The sequence below is a fragment of the Anolis sagrei genome, chromosome 2 (genome assembly GCF_037176765.1).
Source record: "Anolis sagrei isolate rAnoSag1 chromosome 2, rAnoSag1.mat, whole genome shotgun sequence".
NCBI classification, from domain to species: Eukaryota; Metazoa; Chordata; class Lepidosauria; order Squamata; family Dactyloidae; genus Anolis; species Anolis sagrei.
This window is the reverse complement of record NC_090022.1, coordinates 2,330,719-2,351,601: the sequence shown is the minus strand read 5'-3', so window position 1 is coordinate 2,351,601 and position 20,883 is coordinate 2,330,719. Positions and strand designations below refer to the sequence as shown.

Genomic DNA, 20,883 nt, shown 5'->3' with positions numbered 1-20,883 from the left:
AGGCCCTGTCTCTCATCCCTGCCAAGCGTACTTGTGATGAAGGCGGGACTGAGAGCAGGGCCTCTGCAGATTATCTTAAACTTTTAAACTTTTCCTATACGCTGCCAGGATGGGAGCTTGCCTAATCTCCCTGGGGAGTGAGTTCCAGAGCCGAGGGGCCACCACGGAGAAGGCCCTCTCTCTCGTCCCCATGAGCCGTGCTTGTGACAGTGGCAGGAGTGAGAGGAGCACCTCCCCAAAAATCAAAGGGATCGCGCAGGTTCGTAGGAGGGGATGCGGTCACGAAGGTAGGTGGGTCCCAAACTGTCCAGGGCTTTGTAGGTGATAACCTGCACCTTGAATTGGGACCAGAAAATGCAGCTCCTTGATTGAACCCTGACTTTTTGGATGCTCAGCTTTTCGGACCTTGGCTGTTGTTTATTCCTGACCTAACTCTGTATTCCTCTAGCTTGACTTTGCTAAGTGGACTCTAAACCCAGCTTGGCTCACCCCTGTCAACCCGCTGCCTCAGAGCCTGGTGGAATCTCCTGTTTTGGAAACTTTTAAACAGAGACTGGATGGCCATCTCTTCCTCTTCCTCTGGGAGCTCCTGATCCTGCTGCAACTCATCCTCCTTACTATTTATTTATTATTTGTTTATGCTATTTCTATTCCGCCCATGTCAGCCCGAAGGCAACTCAGAAACATGGACGTGGCATCTTTTACCCAAGGGATTGCTTCTTGCCCTTCTTTAGAGAACTGAAACTCTCAAGGATCAAGACATTATAGATAACTCGAAATAGTCTTTATTGTTTACAAGGAGTTTTCCAGCTGAGAGGCTTTCCAAGTTCCCTCTTTCTTAATGGCTGTGAAAGTCGGAACATTCACAACCCCAGTCCAATGACCTATATTTGAAGGCACAAAGTCTTCCTCTTGATGCCAAAGGACTGGTTTGAAGGCGCTTAAGATCCCTCAACGTCGTCCAGGGTGAACTGGGCATGAAGCATGAATCTTAAGAGTACGAACTTAAGAATTGGTGATAAGAGATGACTTGACTGAGGGCTTAGAGCCAAGCCTTTCTCACGTCCATCTGTTGAGTTGTTTGATGGTGGAATGAAAAAGAAAGCACTGCCCTCCTCCCTAGAAAGGGGTGGAGTCAAGCTGGGGGAGCAATTCAACTGATGCCAAACAACACTGATAGAAAGCTGTAGATAACCAAGCAATTCAACTATATATTTACATACAAGTGGGGCCAGACACACCGTCACACAGTTCTTTTCTATACCAAAAGCAACTCTCCCCAAGCCTTTAATGCAGGACAGGGTGATTTACTGACCCCCACCACTCATGCTTCCACTCACCGCGGCTGTGGTTGAAGCGGGTCCAGAGGCTGACTCGGAAGTAAAGCTCCCAGCTCCGTGAGAGCTGCGTCTGCCAGTCCCAGTATTGGGCATCGTGTTCCTCCATTTTCTGGATCCAGGAGGACCGTGGCAGATCCCTCCTCGTCTCGCTGTCATAGCGAACAAACTGCTCATCATCCAAGTAGCCCACGATGCTGAAGTGGGGCAGCCCCCCGCCGGGCTCAGAAACCCCCGTGAAGAAATAATGCAAACGATGGCTCCGACCAGAAAGAGCTGGGGTGGGAGAAAAAAGGGGGCAGACTTAGCAGGAACAACACAAGAATCACAACAATAATCAGACTGGATGATCTCGGGCAATCTCATGGCCCAAACACTACATTCCTTAGGAAAGGTGAGTTTAGTCCTTGATAGGCACAGTTTGCAGGGATGAAAGAGACGGGGCCTTCTCAGTGGCTGCCCCTAGTCTATGAAACCCACCTCTATGAGCTTCCCAGGCCCAAGACGATCAGGGCAGAGCCTTATTCCAACCCTGCCACCTTTAAAGGGACATGCAATGGGATGAAAGAGACGGGGCCTTCTCAGTGGCAGCCCCTAGTCTATGAAACCCACCTCTATGAGCTTCCCAGGCCCAAGACAATCAGTGCAGAGCCTTATCCCAGCCCTGCCACCTTTAAAGGGACATGCAATGGGATGAAAGAGACGGGGCCTTCTCAGTGGCTGCCCCTAGTCTATGAGACCCACCTCTATGAGTTTCCCAGGCCCAAGATGATCAGGGCAAAGCACAGTATTTTCTGTTGGCCATGGAGGTCTCTCTGTAAGAAGTCTGGCTCAATTTTATCATTGGTGGGGTTCAGAATGATTGTAGGTGAACTATAAATCCCACCAACTACAACTCCCAAGTGTCAAGGTCTATTTTCCCCAAACTCCACCAGTGTTCACATTTGAGCATATTGAGCATTCATGCCAAGTTTGGTCCAGATCTATCATTGTTTGAGTCCACAGTGCTCTCTGGATGTAGGTGAACTACAACTCCCATACTCAAGGTCAATGCCAACCAAACCCTTCCAGTATTTTCTGTTGGTCATGGGAGTCCTGTGTGCCAAGTTGGGTTCAATTCCATCATGGGTGGAGTTCAGAATGCTCTTTGATTGTTGGTGAACTATACATCCCAGCAACTCCAACTCCCAAATGACAAAATCAAAATGTTTTGAGTGATGGTCACACCTTGGGTTAGTAGGTGTCTAAGTGGCCAGATTTGGCGGCAATTTATATAAATTTATATAAATATAAACAACGCATTTATATAAATAAATAAATATTATATAATAATGATATCTATCTATCTATATATAATTTATTTTATTTTATTTATATATATATATAATATAAAAATATAATATATTAATGTAACATAATACATTATAGAGAAAAGCGGTGTACAAATACTGTAAATATATATGTGTGTGTATGTACATACATATACATATACATATACATACATATATATATATATACACACACACACACACACATATATATGTTGTGTCTCCTTCTCCTATGGAATCATGGGGTTTGTAGTCTTACAAGGTCTGACCAAAGTGTGTTGGAGAAATGCACATCATCCCAGGACTCCAAAGCAAGGAGTCATGGCAGTTCAAGGGCATCAACCCGCATTAAGTGGGCAGTGTAGATGCAACCCTGAACTTCCTGCATTCTTCCATAGACAACACTGCATTTTGCTGTGAGCCAGTCTACTGGATTCTGCCCTTCCCAAAAAAGCAACTTTTCCAAGCCTTCCCACTTTTCTGCAACCTGACCCATCCCAATGATCCCCTTCTCAGCCTGGATCCGAATTAAAACTCACCGCAGGTGGAAACTATGGCTCCCAAAAGGAGCAAAAACAACCCAGAAACAGGACTCATCCAGCCAGCCAAGACAGGAAACGCGGAAGGAATCTGATTGGCCGGGGAGGACCTTTTTTAACCAATAGAATTAGAGCCGGCGGACTCGGTGACGTCAGTTGCTAGGCAGAGTTTGCCCGGGGATTTCTCAGAAGTCATGAGGCTGTTGCTCAATTCTGGATTTTCCAAATCTCTTTGTTCCTGTGAATCGATTGACTTCCTCGCTTGTGTCTGTCTTTCTTTGGCAATGCTTGCTTACTTACTTAAATGCTAATCAAGCTGGTCAATTGCTGCATTCACACCTATCTCCAACAGACAAGAGTTCTTTCTCCCACCCTGGACATTATTCCACAGGGATATTTAAACCCCTTTTTCCTATTTCCAACAGACCTCACAACCTCTGAGGATGTTTGCCCTAGATGCAGGCGAAACGTCAGGAGAGAATGCCTCTAGAACATGGCCATACAGCCCGAAAAAACCTACAACAACCCAAAGCCTTTCCAGTGATAGTCCTGTTCCTTTAACGCTAAGCCCCGCCTTCCTTAGGGCGCCTGCCCTGCGGCCGCCATCTTTAAGCCGGGCGGAAGTAGAGTGAGCGGGAGGGAGGCAGGAGGAAGTGCTCGGGAGGGGAGGAGGAGAAGGGTGACGCGCTTCCCTCTGAGCTCACTTCCGGAGGAGAGGGCAGCCACGCTGAGTGCCCACCTCTGGGTGCGGCGCCATTCTTCCGGCCTCGTTGTGGATCCCTTGGGGTTGTTCGCCCCAGCTCCTGCCAACCTAGCAGTTCGAAAACATGCTGATGTGAGTAGATCAATAGGTACCGCTTTGGCGGGAAGGGAAGGGCACTCCATGCAATCCTACCAGTGACCTCATGACTTTGGAGGCGCCCATGGCTTTTAAGGTTGAGACCAACACCTTCTGCTTTGCTTGGAAACTAATCGGCAGCCTGCCATTCCAAGTGAGCAGAACACCCTCAAGCCAGGGCAGGCAGGTCATCCCTGCTCCTTTCCACACACACATGGATATTTAGGAATCATAGAATCATAGAGTTGGAAGAGACTCCTGGGCAATCATCCAGTCCAACCCCATTCTGCCAAGAAGCAGGAATATTGCATTCAAATCACCCCTGACAGATGGCCATCCAGCCTCTGCTTAAAAGCTTCCAAAGAAGGAGCCTCCACCACACTCCGGGGCAGAGAGTTCCACTGCTGAACGGCTCTCACAGTCAGGAAGTTCTTCCTCATGTTCAGATGGAATCTCCTCTCTTGTAGTTTGAAGCCATTGTTCCATTGCGTCCTAGTCTCCAAGGAAGCAGAAAACAAGCTTGCTCCCTCCTCCTCCCTGTGGCTTCCTCTCACATATTTATACATGGCTATCATATCTCCTCTCAGCCTTCTCTTCTTCAGGCTAAACATGCCCAGTTCCCTAAGCCGCTCCTCATAGGGCTTGTTCTCCAGACCCTTGATCATTTGAGTCGCCCTCCTCTGGACACATTCCAGCTTGTCAATATCTCTCTTGAATTGTGGTGCCCAGAATTGGACACAATATTCCAGATGTGGTCTAACCAAAGCGGAATAGAGGATGGGGAGCATGACTTCCCTAGATCTAGACACTATGCTCCTCTTGATGCAGGCCAAAATCCCATTGGCTTTTTTTGCCGCCACATCACATTGTTGGCTCATGTTTAACTTGCTGTCCACGAGGACGCCAAGATCTTTTTCACACGTACTGCTCTCGAGCCAGGCGTCCCCCATTCTGTATCTTTGCATTTCATTTTTTCTGCCAAAGTGGAGTATCTTGCATTTGTCACTGTTGAACTTCATTTTGTTAGTTTTGGCCCATCATCTCTCTAATCTGTCAAGATCGTTTTGAATTCTGCTCCTGTCCTCTGGACTATTGGCTATCCCTCCCAATTTGGTATCATCTGCAAACTTGATGATCCTGCCTTCTAGCCCTTCATCTAAGTCATTAATAAAGATGTTGAACAGGACCGGGCCCAGGACGGAACCCTGCTTGTGGCACTCCACTCGTCACTTCTTTCCAGGATGAAGAGGAAGCATTAGTGAGCACTCTCTGTGTTCGTCCACTTAACCAATTACAGATCCACCTCACCGTAGTTTTGCCTCGCCCACATTGGACTAGTTTCCTTGCCAGAAGGTCATGGGGGACCTTGTCAAAGAAGGCCTTCCTGAAATCCAGGTACGCTACATCCACGGCATTCCCCGCATCTACCCAGCTTGTAGCTCTATCGAAGAAAGAGATCAGATTAGTCTGGCATGACTTGTTTTTGATAAATCCATGTTGACTATTAGCGATGACCGCATTTGTTTCTAAGAGTTTGCAGACCGCTTCCTTAACAATCTTTTCCAGAATCTTGCCCGGTATCGACGTGAGGCTGACCGGACGGTAGTTGTTTGGGTCGTCCTTTTTTCCCTTCTTGAAGATTGGGACCACATTGGCCCTCCTCCAATCTGCTGGAACTTCTCCCGTTCCCCAAGAACTCTCAAAGATGGTTGCCAATGGTTCCGAAATGACTTCCGCTAGTTCCTTCAATACTCTTGGGTGTAGTTGATCTGGCCCTGGGGACTTGAACTCATTAAGAGCGGCCAGGTATTCCTGGACGACTTCTTTCCCAATTTGGGGTTGGATGTCCTCCAATCCCTCATCCACTCCATCTTGCTGAGGTTGAAGACTCTCTTTTTGTGAGAAGACCGAGGCAAAGAAGGCATTAAGTAGTTCTGCCTTTTCCCTGTCCCCTGTCAGCATTGCCCCATCTTCTCCTCGAAGAGGTCCTATCGCCTCCTTGTTTTTCCTTTTTCTACTGACATAAGAATAGAAGCCCTTTTTATTGTTTTTAATGTCCCTGGCAAGTCTGAGCTCGTTTTTTGCTTTAGCCTTGCGGACCTTTTCCCTCCAGGTGTTGGCTATTTGTTTGAATTCTTCTTTGGTGATTTCTCCCTTTTTCCACTTCTTGTGCATGTCTCTTTTGTGTCTTAGCACAGTTAGAAGTTCTTTGGACATCCATTCTGGCTTCTTTGCACTTGTCCTATTTTTCCTCTTTGTTGGCACGGTTTGCAATTGCGCCTTGAGTATTTCACTCTTGAGAAATTCCCATCCATCCGTAACTCCCTTGTCTTTTAGTATCTGTGTCCACGGAATGCTGCTCAGCGTTTCCTTCATTTTTTGGAAATCAGCTCTCCTAAAGTCCAAAATGCGGGTTTGACTTGTCTTAGTTTCGGCCTTCCTTTGTACCTCAAATTGCAGGAGCACATGGTCACTTGCCCCTAAGGATCCTACCACTTCGACCGCATCGATCAGGTCCTCCGCATTTGTTAGGATGAGATCAAGAGTAGCCAATCCCCTTGTTGCCTCTTCTACCTTCTGGACCATGAAACTGTCTGCAAGGCAAGCGAGGAATTTGTTGGACCTTGTACTCTTGGCCGAGTTTGTTTTCCAGCAAATATTGTTGTACCCGCCATGCATTGCTGTGGCCAACCTTCCCTGCCTCTTTCCTTCCTTCCCTCTTTTTCTTTCCCTTCTTTCTTCCTTCTCTACCTGTTTCTTTCCTTGCCTCCTTTGCTCTTTGGTTCCATCCTTCCTTGTCTCTTTCACTTTTTTATTTCATTCTCTCCCTCCTCTCCTTCCTTCTTTCTCTCCTTCCCTCCTTTCCCTTCTACTTTCCCTCTTTCTCTCCCTCCTTCTTTCCTTCCTTCTCTACCTTTATTTCCTTCTCCTTCCCTCCTTCCCTCCTTCTTTCCCCCTTTCTCCTCTTTCTCTCCCTCCTCTTCCTTCCTTCCTTCTTTCTCTACCCTTCCTTCTTTCTCCTTCTTTCCCTTCTCTCCCTCCTTCTTTCCTTCCTTCTTTCCTTCCTTCTCTACTCTTCTTTCTTTCCTTCTTTCTTTCATTCTCTCCTTTCTTCCTACATTCTCTACCCTTCTTTCTTTCCTTCCTTCTTTCTCTCCCTCCCTCTCTCCTTCCTTCTTCTACCCTTCTCTTTCCTTCCTTCCCTCTTTCTCTCGCTCCTTATCTACCTTTCTTTCTCTCCTTCCCTCCTTTCCCTTCTCTCTTTCCTTCTCTCCTTCTTTCCTTCCTTCTTTATTTCCTTCCTTCCTTCTCTACCCTTCTTCCTTTCCTTTATTTCCTTCCCTCCTTCTCTCCTTCCTTCCTACCTTCTCTACCCTTCTTTCCTTCCTTCTCTCCTTCCTTCTTTCTCTCCTCTCCCTCTTTCTCTCCCTCCTTATCTACCTTTCTTTCTTTCTCTCCTTCCCTCCTTCTTTCCCTTCTTCTCTCCTTCCTTCCTTCTCTACCCTTCTTTCTTTCCTTCCTTCCCTTCTTCTCTCCTTCCTTCCTTCTCTATCCTTCTTTCTTTCCTTCTTTCTCTCCCTCCTTCTCTCCTTCCTTCCTTCTCTCCTTCCTTCCTACCTTCTCTACCCTTCTTTCTTTCCTTTTCTTCTCTCCTTCCCTCTTTCTCTCCCAACTTCCCTTTCTTCCTTCTCTATCTTTCTTTCTTTCCTTCTTTCTCTCCTTCCTTCTTCCTCTCCTTCTTCCTTTCCTTCTCTCCTTCCTTCTTTCTCTCCCTCCTTCCTTCTCTACCCTTCTTTCTTTCCTACCTTCTCTCCTTCCCTCCTTCTTTCCCTTCTCTTCCTCCTTCTCTCCCTTTTTTCTACCCTTCTTTCCTTCCTTCCCTCCTTCTCTCCTTCCTTCCTACCTTCTCTACCCTTCTTTCCTTTTCTTCTCTCCTTCCCTCTTTCTCTGTCTCCTTCTCTCCTTCCTTCCTTCTCTACCCTTCTTTCTTTCCTTCCTTCTCACCTTCCCTCCTTCTTTCCCTTCTTCTCTCCCTCTTTCTCTCCCTCCTTCCTTATCTACCTTTCTTTCTTTCTTTCTCTCCTTCCCTCCCTCCCTCCCTCCTTCCTTTTCTACCCTTCCTTCCTTCCTTCCTTCCTTCCTCCTTTCTGTGTATGTTTTGTATGTATGCATATGTGTGTATATACATGTGTTTGTGGTTTTGTGCGTGCATGGTTTTTTGTTTTTTTTTTGGTTTTTGGCTTTTTAAGTCCCCTCTACTGTGTTATTATGAGTGATGGTCACTCATTGGCCTTAAAGGTGTCTTGTGTCCAAACTTGGTGTCAATTTGCCCAGTGGTTTTTGAGTTCCGTTAATCCCACAAACGAACATTACATTTTTATTTACATAGATGCCGTGAGGAAGAGAGGCTTTCCTTCAGGCTGTTGGAGAGTCCCTTCTCTGGGACTCCAACTCCCAGCACCCCCAAGCCTGATGCCAGGGCCTTCACATCACTTCAACTGCCCTGCAATGTCATTCAATCCTGGAATGTGTAGCTTGGCACCAGAGAAGGCAGAACTATGAATCCCAGGTTTGAATGATATTGCTGCATGGCAGTTGGAGTGGCATCAAAACGCAGTAATCCTACTTTATTTCTTTATCGTGTCAGGAGCAGACCAAACAGTTGCATTGCATTTTTTAACAAACAAACAAAACACAAAGTTTGCAAGCTTGGTATTCTATTAAATGTCCTTTGACCAGTATCTGGCCACTTGGAGTGCCTCTGGTGTTGCCGCAAGAAGGTCCTCCCTTGTGCATGTGGCAGGGCTCAGGTTGCATGGCAGCAGGTGGTCTGTGGTTTGCTCTTCTCCCCACTCGCATGTCGTGGATTCCACTTTGTGGCCCCATTTCTTGAGGTTGGCTCTTCATCTCGTGGTGCCAGAGCGCAGTCTGTTCAGCGCCTTCCAGGTCACCCAGTCCTCTGTGTGCCCAGGGGGGAGTCTCTCATTTGGTATCAGCCATTGGTTGAGGTTCTGGGTTTGAGCCTGCCACTTTTGGACTCTCGCTTGCTGGGGTGTTCCAGCGAGTGTCTCTGTAGATCTTAGAAGATTATTTTTGATTTAAATCGTTGATGTGCTGGCTGATACCCAAACAGGGTATGAGCTGGAGATGTCTCTGCCTTGGTCCTTTCACTATTGGCTGCCACTTCCCAGCGGATGTCAGGTGTGCAATACCGGCTAAGCAGTGTAATTTCTCCAGTGGTGTGGGGCGCAGACACCCCGTGATGATGCGGCATGTCTCATTAAGAGCCACATCCACTGTTTTAGCGTGGTGAGATGTGTTCCACACTGGGCGTGCATACGCAGCAGCAAAGTAGCATAGCGCAAGGGCAGATGTCTTCACTGTGTCTGGTTGTGATCCCCAGGTTGTGCCAGTCAGCTTTCATATGATATTGTTTTAGTGTCCATTTTTTGCTTGATGTTCAGGCCGTGTTTCTTGTAGGTCAGAGCACGGTCCAGAGTGACTCCCAGGTATTTGGGTGTGCTGCAATGCTCCAGTGGGATTCCTTCCCAGGTGATCCTCAGAGCTCGGATGCTTGCCTGTTCTTAAGGTGAAAGGCACATGTCTGTGGTTTTGGATGGGTTGAGGATCAGCTGGTTTTTCCTGTAATAGGCAGTAAGAGCACCTAGAGCTTCGGAGAGCTTCTGTTCAACCATCTCAAAGCTCCCTGCTTGAGCGGTGATGGCATGATCATCAGCATAGATGAAAATCAGGGCCTCTCTCTCTCTCCCCTCAGGCCCACATCCAGGCAGTTGGAATGATGAGTCTGGAACTCGCACCTGGTGTTTCGCCTTTGGTTTCTAAGAATTAGAGCAGCAGGTTACACCGCTGAGCTGCTGAACTTGCTGACCAAAAGGATGGTGATTCGAATCTGGGGAACAGGATGAGCTCCAGCTGCTAGCCCCAGCTTCTGCCACCCAGGCCGTTTGAATACATGCAAATGTGAGTAGCTCAATAGGTACCGTTTCTGCGGGAAGGTAATGGCATCCTATGCAGTCATGCGAGTGGTAGTTCTCTAGCTTAAGGGGCCTGGCGCTGCCCGGGTGATTAGAGAAAGGCATTGTTTGTCTGTTCTCCAAGTGTAGTTTAGATCCAGTTGGCTGGGTTCACCTCCATGGTCCATCCTCCTCCAAATCGCACCAAAATGTAGAATGGGTCATGGGGGCTCAGGGTGCCAAGTTAGGTCTTGATCAGTCATAGATGTGGGTCGCAATGGTCTTAGGAAGTGAGTGAAGCTACTGCAAGTCCCATCCTCCATGGTCCATTGGCCCACAAACCCCACCCAGATATAGAGTGGGTCACGGGGGCTCTGTGTGCCAAGTTTGCTCTTGACCAGTCATTGGTGTGGGTTGCAGTGGTTTCAGGAAGTGACTGAAAGTACTGCAATTCCCACCATCTCCTCCCAGTAGACTCAAATCAAGGAAAAGCTTTATGAGAACTACCACTCCTCTTGGCGTCCCCCCAGCAACAGCAAGGGTATCCCTCTGGGCAGCTCAACCAGGAAATCCCAACTGGATGACCACCACCCCCCCCCCCCCCCCGAAACGAAGGTCTTCCTCCAGGGTCAAACCAAGAATGGACAACTTGGAAGTCCCTGAATAGACTCAGAAGTGGAGTGGGCAAATCAAAATTGTGGCAAAATGGCACTACCTAAAACAATCTCACACCTTGTGTGATTGGAGGAGAACAGACAACCCCACATGCTTGTCCACTTTGCCCTGCCTCATGTACAGAGGAGGAATTGTTGGAGGCTACAGACAATGACTTTGCTGTTGCCCGTTTTTGGTCAAAAGATATTTAGCTGCCTGCACGCCTTCTATTTTTGTCGGTTTTATACTAATTTATGCAATACTTTGGATATGAAATAATACTTACTTACTTACTTAGGCGATCCCTCGTTGGCCGAGTAGGATAGTCTTCCAGGATCAGAATTCTTGTGAGTTTGTAGGTGGCTGTGGAGCCTGATTCTTGACCTGCATCTTCTTCTGCAGTGAGGGCATTGGTTTCCAGGTGGAAGGCGGTCTCTGTCGGGCTTGGCTTGACACGCCTTCCTCCTGGCACGATTCTCTCTTTCACCCTCCATTCGTGCCTCTTCAAATTCTGCAGCACTGCTGGTCACAGCTGACCTCCAGCTGGAGCGCTGAAGGGCCATGGCTTCCCAGTTCTCAGTGTCTATGCTAGAGATTTTAAGGTTGGCTTTGAGCCCATCTTTAAATATCTTTTCCTGTCCACCAACATTCCGTTTTCCGCTCTTGCGGAACTGCTTTGGGAGACGGTGATCGGGCATCCAGACAATGTGGCCGGTCCAGCGGAGTTGATGGCAGAAGACCATTGTTTCAATGCTGGTGGTCTTTGCTTCTTCCAGCACGCTGACGTTTGTCCACCTGTCTTCCCAAGAGATTTGCAGGATTTTCCAGAAGCAGAGCTTATGGAATCGTTCCAGGAGTTGCATGTGACGCCTGTAGACAGTCCATGTTTCGCAGGCATAGAGCAGAATTGGGAGAACAATAGCCTTACAAACAAGCACCTTGGTATCCCTACGGATGTCTGGATTCAATTTGTTCACCCTCATCCAGACCGTCACAGCGGCCAAGCACTGGTTCAGGACTTGCACAGCCTCCTTAGCATCAGGTGAAAAGGAGTGATAGAGCTGAACATCATCCGCATACATATTTGTGGTGTTGTGCTAAAAGTTTGATTTCTTCTTGTTTATTTCCCATGCTCTGTGCATTAGTGTAAAGACATGTGAGTCCCTGAGATCTTTTCCCTTTTTTTTATAAGAAAAGGATGTATAAAAAGAAAGGGTGAATGCAAAAACAATGTTCCATGGAAATGAAGTGTGTATAAATATAATCACCAATGGAAACTAAGAGGGCCTTCCCTTCTGCGGTCTCCCCATGATGGGATGCCCTCCTCTCCAAAGCCCACCTGGTGCAGAGGTTGGTGCAACTCCAGTCTCCAGGTCTACATTCTCATCCCTTTCCTTTCAAATGAATTACAACTCATAAACCATTAATAAGAACAGCTTAAATAGTAAAACCTAAACAATTGTATTTCGGAAAAACAAGCTGATGGGTTGTTGTAGGTTTTCCGGGCTATATGGCCATGTTCTGGAGGCAATTTTTCTCCTGACGTTTCGCCTGCATCTATGGCAAGCATCCTCAGAGGTAGTGAGGTCTGTTGGAAGTAGGAAAAATGGGTTTATATATCTGTGGAATGACCAAGGTGATACAAAGGACCTTTGTCTGCTGGAGCTAGGTGTGAATGTTTCAGCTGACCACTTTGATTAGCATTTAATGGCTTGGAAGTGCCTGGGGGGAATCTTTTGTTGAGAGTGATTTGATGTGCCTGATTGTTTACTCTCTGTTGTTTTGCTGTTGTAATTTTTGAATTTTTTAATACTGGTAGCCAGATTTTGTTCATTTTCATGGATTCTTCCTTTCTGTTGAAATTGTCCACATGCTTGTGTATTTCAATGGCTTCTCTGTGTAGTCTGACATGGTGGTTGTGAGAGTGGTCCAGCAATTCTGTGTTTTCAAATGATATGCTGTGTCCAGGTTAGTTCATCGTGTGCTCTGCTATGGCTGACTTCTCTGGTTGAAGTAGCCTGCAGTGCCATAGCAGAGCACCTGATGAACCAACCTGGATACAGCATATCATTTGAGAACACAGAAATGCTGGACCACTCTCACAACTACCTTGTCAGCTGAAACATTCACACCTGGCTGCAGCAGACAAAGGTCCTTTGTCCCACCCTGGTCTTTCCACAGATATATAAACCCTTTTTCCTACTTCCAACAGACCTCACTACCTCTGAGGATGCTTGCCATAGATGCAGGCGAAACGTCAGGAGAAATTCCGGCCATGAAAGCCTTCGACAATACATTAAACAAGCTAATGTTTTTAAGAAACACATTTTTCAAACAGACACATCACACTGCGGAGCTGGAGGTAATATGTGAAGCCTGGCGTGACTGCAACACATCCACTGCTCCCCACTCATGAGCAATACAAGGGTGGGAAGGATGTTGGCACATTCCTGGCTCATGTTTAACTTGTTGTCCACGAGGACTCCCAAGATCTTTTTCACACGTACTGCTCTCAAGCCAGGCATTGTCCCCCATGCAAAGATATACAACGGGGGATGCCTGGCTTGAGAGCAGTATGTGTGAAAAAGATCTTGGGAGTCTTCGTGGACAACAAGTTAAACATGAGCCAACAATGTGATGTGGTGGCAAAAAAAGCCAATGGGATTTTGTCCTGCATCAATAGGAGCCTAGTGTCTAGATCTAGGGAAGTCCTGCTCCCCATGCTCTATTCCGCTTTGGTTAGACCACTTTACCTGGAATATTGTGTCCAATTCTGGGCACCACAATTGAAGGGAGATATTGACAAGCTGGAATGTGTCCAGAGGAGGGCGACTAAAATGATCAAGGGTCTGGAGAACAAGCCCTATGAGGAGCGGCTTAAGGAGCTGGGTATGTTTAGCCTGAAGAAGAGAAGGCTGAGAGCTGATATGATAGCCATGTATAAATATGTCAGAGGAAGCCACAGGGAGGAGGGAGCAAGCTTGTCTTCTGCTTCCCTGGAGACTAGGACGCAATGGAACAATGGCTTCAAACTACAAGAGAGGAGATTCCATCTGAACACGAGGAAGAACTTCCTGACTGTGAGAGCCGTTCAGCAGTGGAACTCTCTGCCCCGGAGTGTGGTGGAGGCTCCTTCTTTGGAAGCTTTTAAACAGAGGCTGGATGGCCATCTGTCAGGGGTGATTTGAATGCAATATTCCTGCTTCTTGGCAGAATGGGGTTGGACTGGATGGCCCAGGAGGTCTCTTCCAACTCTTTGATTCTATGATTCTATGTCAATACCTTCTGGAGGCAGGAAGAGGAGGGCAGAGGGGCCTGCAAAGAAAGGAGGGGGGGGGGGGATAGACTCGAAAGGAGAAGGCTCAAAAAGCCTCATGGAGGAAGAATCCCTTTAACCTCAGAAGACTTAGCATCTGGCCTTCCACATAGGAGAATAATAATAATAATAATAATAATAATAATAATAATAATAATAATCTTTATTTAATACCTTGCCTCCATCTCCCCAATGGGGACTCGGGGTGGCTTACATGAGGCTAAGTCCAACAGCATATTACAATAAAATAAAACCAAAACACAACAACACAGTGAAATATAAAAAACATATGAATACAGTAAATAATATAAAATATATCAAAATCATTCACAATTACGGACAATGCGCAGGCCGCATGTGCAAGATAATATACTAAAAATTCAGAGTGAGATAGGAATGGATCAGATTATTTGTGAAGGAGGCGCTCGTAAAGGAATGGAGGTCGTAGAAATAGGCCTTCATACAAGCGGGGGCGGGGGGATGTACTCTAGGAACAAAACGTTGAGGAGGAGTAACTGTGTATGGTTATATGGCTACTCTCCAAAAGCGCAACGGAAAAACCCAGGTTGTGAGATCTCTCTCCAACGTTTCTAAAGTGGGGGCAATGAGTTCCAGAGTTGGGGGGCCACAGAGGCAAGGCTCTCTCCCTTGTACCCACAAGACGGGCCTGTGATAATGACAGCGGCTAAAGGAGGGCCTGCGCCAAAGATCGAAGAGCTCGGGCTGGGTCATGGTGAGAGATTTGGTCACGAAGGTAGGCGGGTCCCAGAACGTTTAGGGCTTTGTAGGTGATAACCTGCACCTTGAATTGGGACCGGAAAATGAAGTGAAGTTCCTGAAACTGGGGGGGGGGGGGGGGGGGGGGGAGGGTTGACCACTCCCTGTAATTTGCCCCAGTTATTAATCTGGCTGCTGCACATTGGACGAGTTGTAATTTCCAGGCCGTCTTCAAATACTATGTGTCCCCTTTGAAATCCTGTGTCTGTTTCCTGCAGGATTCTAGAGTTTGTAGTTTAGAGAGGCCCAGGACCTCTCTGGCTGAGAATTGTAAAGGCTTCCCCCTAAACACTTTCCATACACAGACATTTTTGGGCACCATCCACTTTGTACCTGAGGAGGGATTATATGTCGTTGGGCATGCGTTAAAGTATTTGTCACCAGGCAATGGGCACTTTCCCTCTTCCTCTTGGTTTGCTACAGCACTAGACTTCCTCTTTGTGTTCCATGAGATTTTCTCTGTTCAACTTCTGAAGAGATTTTCCTCTCATTTGTCTGGCAGGTAACTTCTGTACAATTCTGCAAAGAACACCTTGTGAGAGCTTTGCCCGAGAAGTGCTGTAAATCCAAAGTGACTTCAAGATACACAGCAATGACAACAAGAAAAAATAAGTAGTAGAAAAATATATTTCAAGCTACATATCTGTGCATTTAACGTGTGGAAATAACATTGTTCTGAAAAAAGAGAGACTCGGGAAAGCGAGTAGAAGGCTAAAACACTACAAGAACTTTGCTGTTCAGGAGGTTATATCTGTGAATCCCTGGCATAATATTTGAATTATACATGTAAAAGAATGGCAAGACCTCTATCTCCCAATTCTAGAATAGATGCAGGGGAGAAGTTATATCAGTGCATGGAATGTGGAAAACAATTTGATATAAAAACTTCTCTTACTGTTCATGAACGGACCCACACAGGGGAGAAACCATATAAATGCACGGTATGTGGAAAAAGCTTCAGTCAGAATGGAAATCTGCATTCCCATCAAAAGACCCACACAGGGGAGAAGCCACATAAATGCATGGAATGTGGAAAAAGCTTCTGCCTTGGTAACGATCTACGTACCCATCAAAGAACCCACACAGGGGAGAAGCCATATCAATGCATGGAATGTGGAAAGAGCTTCAGACACAGTCAGAATCTGCGTAACCATCAAAAGACTCACACAGGGGAGAAGCCATATAAATGCACGGAATGTGGAGAAAGCTTCAATCGCAGTGACAGTCTACGGTCCCATCAAAGGACCCACACAGGGGAAAAGCCATATAAATGCATGGAATGTGGAGAAAGCTTTAGTCACAATGGCACTCTACGTTTCCATCAAAGGACCCACACAGGGGAGAAGCCATATAAATGCATGGAATGTGGAGAAAGCTTCAGTCGCAAGGACAGTCTACAGTCCCATCAAAGGACCCACACAGGGGAGAAGCCATATAAATGCATGGAATGTGGAGAAAGTTTCAGTCGCAGTAATATTCTACGTTTGCATCAAAGGAAGCACACAGGGGAGAAGCCACATAAATGCATGGAATGTGGAGAAAGCTTCAGTCTCAGTAGACATTTGCGTTCCCATCAAATGACCCACACAGGGGAAAAGCCATATAAATGCATGCAATGTGGAGAAAGCTTCAGTCACAGTAGCAGTCTACGTTCCCATGAAAGGAACCACACAGGGGAGAAGCCATATAAATGCATAGAATGTGGAGAAAGCTTCAGTCGCAGTGGCAGTCTACGTTCCCATCAAAAGACCCACACAGGGGAGAAGCCATATGAATGCATGGAATGTGGAAAGAGCTTCAGTCGCAGTAACGGTCTGCGTACCCATCAAAGGACACACACAGGAGAGAAGCCACATAAATGCATGGACTGTGGAAAAAGCTTCAGTCAGAGTAACAAGCTACGTATCCATCAAAGGACCCACACAGGGGAGAAGCCATATAAATGCGTGGAATGTGGAGAAAGCTTCAGTCGCAGTGACCATCTAAATTACCATCAAAGGAAGCACACAGGGGAGAAACTACATAAATGCATGGAATGTGGAAAGAGCTTCTATCATGTTAACGAACTACATTCCCATCAAAAAACCCACACAGGGGAGAAGCCATATAAATGCATGGAATGTGGAAAGAGCTTCAGTCACAGTCAGAGTCTGCGTGTCCATCACAGGACACACACAGGAGAGAAGCCACATAAATGTATGGAATGTGGAGAAAGCTTCAGTCAGAGTGGACATCTGCGTTCCCATCAAAGTACGCACACAGGGGAGAAGCCACATAAATGCAGAGAATGTGGCGAAAGCTTCAGTCGCAGTGATGGTCTACGTACCCATCAAAGAAAGCACACAGGGGAGAAGCCACATAACTGCATGGAATGTGGAAAGAGCTTCAGTCACAGTTCAAGTCTGAGTATCCATCAAAGGACCCACACAGGGCAGAAGCCACATAAATGCATGGACTGTGGAGAAAGCTTCAGCCAGGTTGGCACTCTACGTTCCCATCAAAGGACCCACACAGGGGAGAAGCCACATATATGCATGGAATGCGGAAAGAGCTTCATTCAGAGTGGCCATCTACGGTCCCATCAAAGGATCCACACAGGGGAGAAGCCATATAAATGCATGGAATGTGGAAAGAGCTTCAGTCAGAGTTGCCATCTACGTTCCCATCAAAGGACCCACACAGGGGAGAAGCCACATAAATGCTTGGAATGTGGAAAGAGCTTCAGTCAGAGTAAAAGTCTGCGTACCCACCAAATGACTCACACAGGACAGAAGCCATAGAAATGCGTAGAAGGTGGAGAAAGTTTCGTTCAGAGTAACAATCTACATTCCTTTCAAAGGAGCCATATAGCAAAGAAGCCATATAAATGCATAGAACCAGGAAAGAGCAGTGAAAATCCACATTCCCATCAAAGGACCCACCCAATGCTTCCTCTTCATCTTGGAAAGAAGTGACGAGCGGAGTGCCGCAGGGTTCCGTCCTGGGCCCGGTCCTGTTCAACATCTTTATTAATGACTTAGATGAAGGGCTAGAAGGCATGATCATCAAGTTTGCAGACGATACCAAATTGGGAGGGATAGCCAATACTCCAGAGGACAGGAGCAGAATTCAAAACGATCTTCACAGATTAGAGAGATGATTGGCCAAAACTAACAAAATGAAGTTTAACAGTGACAAATGCAAGATACTCCACTTTGGCAGAAAAAATGAAATGCAAAGATACAGAATGGGGGACAATGCCTGGCTCGAGAGCAGTACGTGTGAAAAAGATCTTGGAGTCCTCGTGGACAACAAGTTAAACATGAGCCAACAATGTGATGTGGTGGCAAAAAAAGCCAATGGGATTTTGGCCTGCATCAAGAGGAGCATATTGTCTAGATCTAGGGAAGTAATGCTACCCCTCTATTCTACTTTGTTTAGACCACACCTGGAATATTGTGTCCAATTCTGGGCACCACAATTCAAGAGAGATTTTGACAAGCTGGAATGTGTCCAGAGGAGGGCGACTAAAATGATCAAGGGTCTGGAGAACAAGCCCTATGAGGAGTGGCTTAAGGAGCTGGACATGTTTACCCTGAAGAAGAGAAGGCTGAGAGGAGATATGATAGCCATGTATAAATATGTGAGAGGAAGCCACAGGGAGGAGGAGGGAGCAAGCTTGATTTCTGCTTCCTTGGAGTCTAGGACGCGAAACAATGGCTTCAAACTTCAAGAGAAGAGATTCCATCTGAACATGAGGAAAAACTTCCTGACTGTGAGAGCCGTTCAGCAGTGGAACTCTCTGCCCCGGAGTGTGGTGGAGGCTCCTTCTTTGGAAGCTTTTAAACAGAGGCTGGATGGCCATCTGTCAGGGGTGATTTGAATGCAATATTCCTGCTTCTTGGCAGAATGGGGTTGGACTGGATGGCCCATGAGGTCTCTTCCAACTCTTTGATTCAATGATTCTATGAAAGAAGGAGCCTCCACCACACTCCGGGGCACTCTTTGATAGGAGAAGTCAAATCAATCAACATCGCCACCTGGAAGGGGGCAGAAGACAGTCTAAAAGATTAAGAGAAAAAAAGGGTCAGGGAGAGGTTTCCCAAGGGAAAGGGAATGCTTTTTCCATGGCTTTCTGAGTAAATATGGGGCCTGTGAGTCTATACTCTTCAGTAAGTCCAACATTTGGTTTTCATGCCTGCTTCATGCTTGCTTGTTCATGCGGAGAATCATGTATAATCTTGCCCTGTATTCATGCTCATGCTGAGATTATTGTAAGATGATGTTTGTGATTTCAAGCTACTGCATTTAGATTGTTTGATTCAAGTTGGCTCCTGTTTCTTCAAGGGACTTTTGCCTTTGCCACCTTTGGAAAAGAAAGACTTCCTTCCTATGGATTTGCTTCTTGGATTTTTGGAACTGATTTGTCTCCTAACTTGGATTTGGGTTATTTGCTGATTTTGTGGACATTACCTTTTCTCTATTGGAATGCTTTTTACCTTTTTTGACTATTGCTGTATTAATCTTCAATAAATTGCTTTGATTATTAAAGAGCATGTTTACGGCTTCAAAGGTGCCTACTCCAGCCCTGGTGTGCAACTCTCTCTGTATATAATATATGCATAGTGTAATTCAGTGTTATAATGGATTTAATTATTTAACAACTTAACACTTATACATTGATACATAGATATCTGTTGCTTTATATTTTATACTGTTTAATCCCCACCTTTGGCAAAGGGTCCATTAGGATACACAGCACATCTCCCTAACTGCAGAGAATGGGAGATAAAGAATGGTGACAAAGAATGAGGAAAAAAGGAAGGGGGTGGAAAAAGGAAGGAAGGAAAAAAGGAAAGAACGAAGGAAGGAAGGGGGTGGAAAAAAGAAGGAAGGGCAGAAGGAAGGAAGGGGTGGAAAAAGGAAGGAAGGAAAAAAGGAAGGAATGGGGTGGAAAAAAGAAGGAAGGAATAAAGGAAAGAACGAAGGAAGGAAGAAGGAAGGGGGTGGAAAAAGGAAGGATAGAAGGGAAAAAGGAAGGAATGGGGTGGAAAAAAGAAGGAAGGAATAAAGGAAATAAGGAAGGAAGGAATAGGATACATAGCACTTCTCACAGCACTGCAGAGAATGGAAGACAAAGAATGATGACAACTCAAATAATATGCTGTGTCCAGGTTGGTTCAGAGAAATCAGCCATAGCAGAGCACCTCTGCAGGAGTCTACCGTGTACCATGCAGCTGTGGACAAGTCTACAGAGGGACCACCAAACGCAGCATTGCCCAGACATGCATCAAGGAACATGAAAGGCACTGCAAACTACTCCAACCAGAGAAGTCAGCCATAGCAGAGCACCTGATGAACCAACCTGGACACAGCATTTTATTTGAGAACGCAGAAGTGCTGGGCCACTCTCACAACCACCATGTCAGACTACACAGAGAAGCCATTGAAATCCACAAGCATGTGGACAATTTCAACAGAAAGGAAGAAACCATGAAAATGAACAAAATCTGGCTACCAGTATTAAAAAAAAACTCAAAAATCACAACAGCAAAACAACAGAGGGGAAACAAACAGACACATAAAATCACTCTCAACAAGGGATTTCCCCCAGGCACTTCCAAGCCATTGAATGCTAATCAAGGTGGTCAATTGAAACATTCACATCTAGCCCCAGCAGACAAAAGTCCTTTGCCCCACCCTGGTCATTCCACAGATATATAAACCCATTTTTCCTACTTCCAACAGACCTCACTACCTCTGAGGATGCTTGCCATAGATGCAGGCGAAACGTCAGGAGAAAAATTGCCTCCAGAACATGGCCATATAGCCCGGAAAAACCTACAACAACCCAGTGATTCCAGCCATGAAAGCCTTCGACAATACACTGTGGCAAGTTTCATCAGGATAGTTCAAAAAATGAAGGAGAGAGAAGCTCCTGAAGTTTCCCCCACATTGTGTTGTTTTTCCCCTATTGTGCATGCATGTCTGCATGTCTGAACTTTTTGAAAGTTTTAAATTTTTTTATTGGAAAAATTCGGAAGTGACTTTAGAATCAAAGCGCCAGGGCCCCCTACTTTTGAACACAGTTTAGAACCATTTTTTTGAATCGCACATGCATAACAATGTCCAAAATGTAA

The 20,883-nt window shown here is 46.2% G+C and overlaps 1 protein-coding gene and 1 pseudogene across 1 annotated transcript in view; one reads left to right on the top strand and one right to left on the bottom strand.

Moving 5' to 3' along the window:
* Nucleotides 1-3,318, bottom strand: part of LOC132766306 (uncharacterized) — a 39,265-nt gene extending 35,947 nt beyond the window's left edge. Inside the window, exons 1-2 of the mRNA XM_067465617.1 lie at nt 3,205-3,318; nt 1,341-1,613 (exon numbers count right to left, since the gene is read on the bottom strand). Coding sequence (XP_067321718.1) covers nt 1,341-1,613; nt 3,205-3,262 — 331 coding nt within the window. The 5' untranslated portion in view covers nt 3,263-3,318. The remainder of the gene's footprint in view (nt 1-1,340; nt 1,614-3,204) is intronic.
* Nucleotides 3,319-3,894: 576 nt separating this feature from the next.
* Nucleotides 3,895-19,296, top strand: LOC132766201 (zinc finger protein 850-like; annotated as a pseudogene).
* Nucleotides 19,297-20,883: the final 1,587 nt, after the last annotated feature.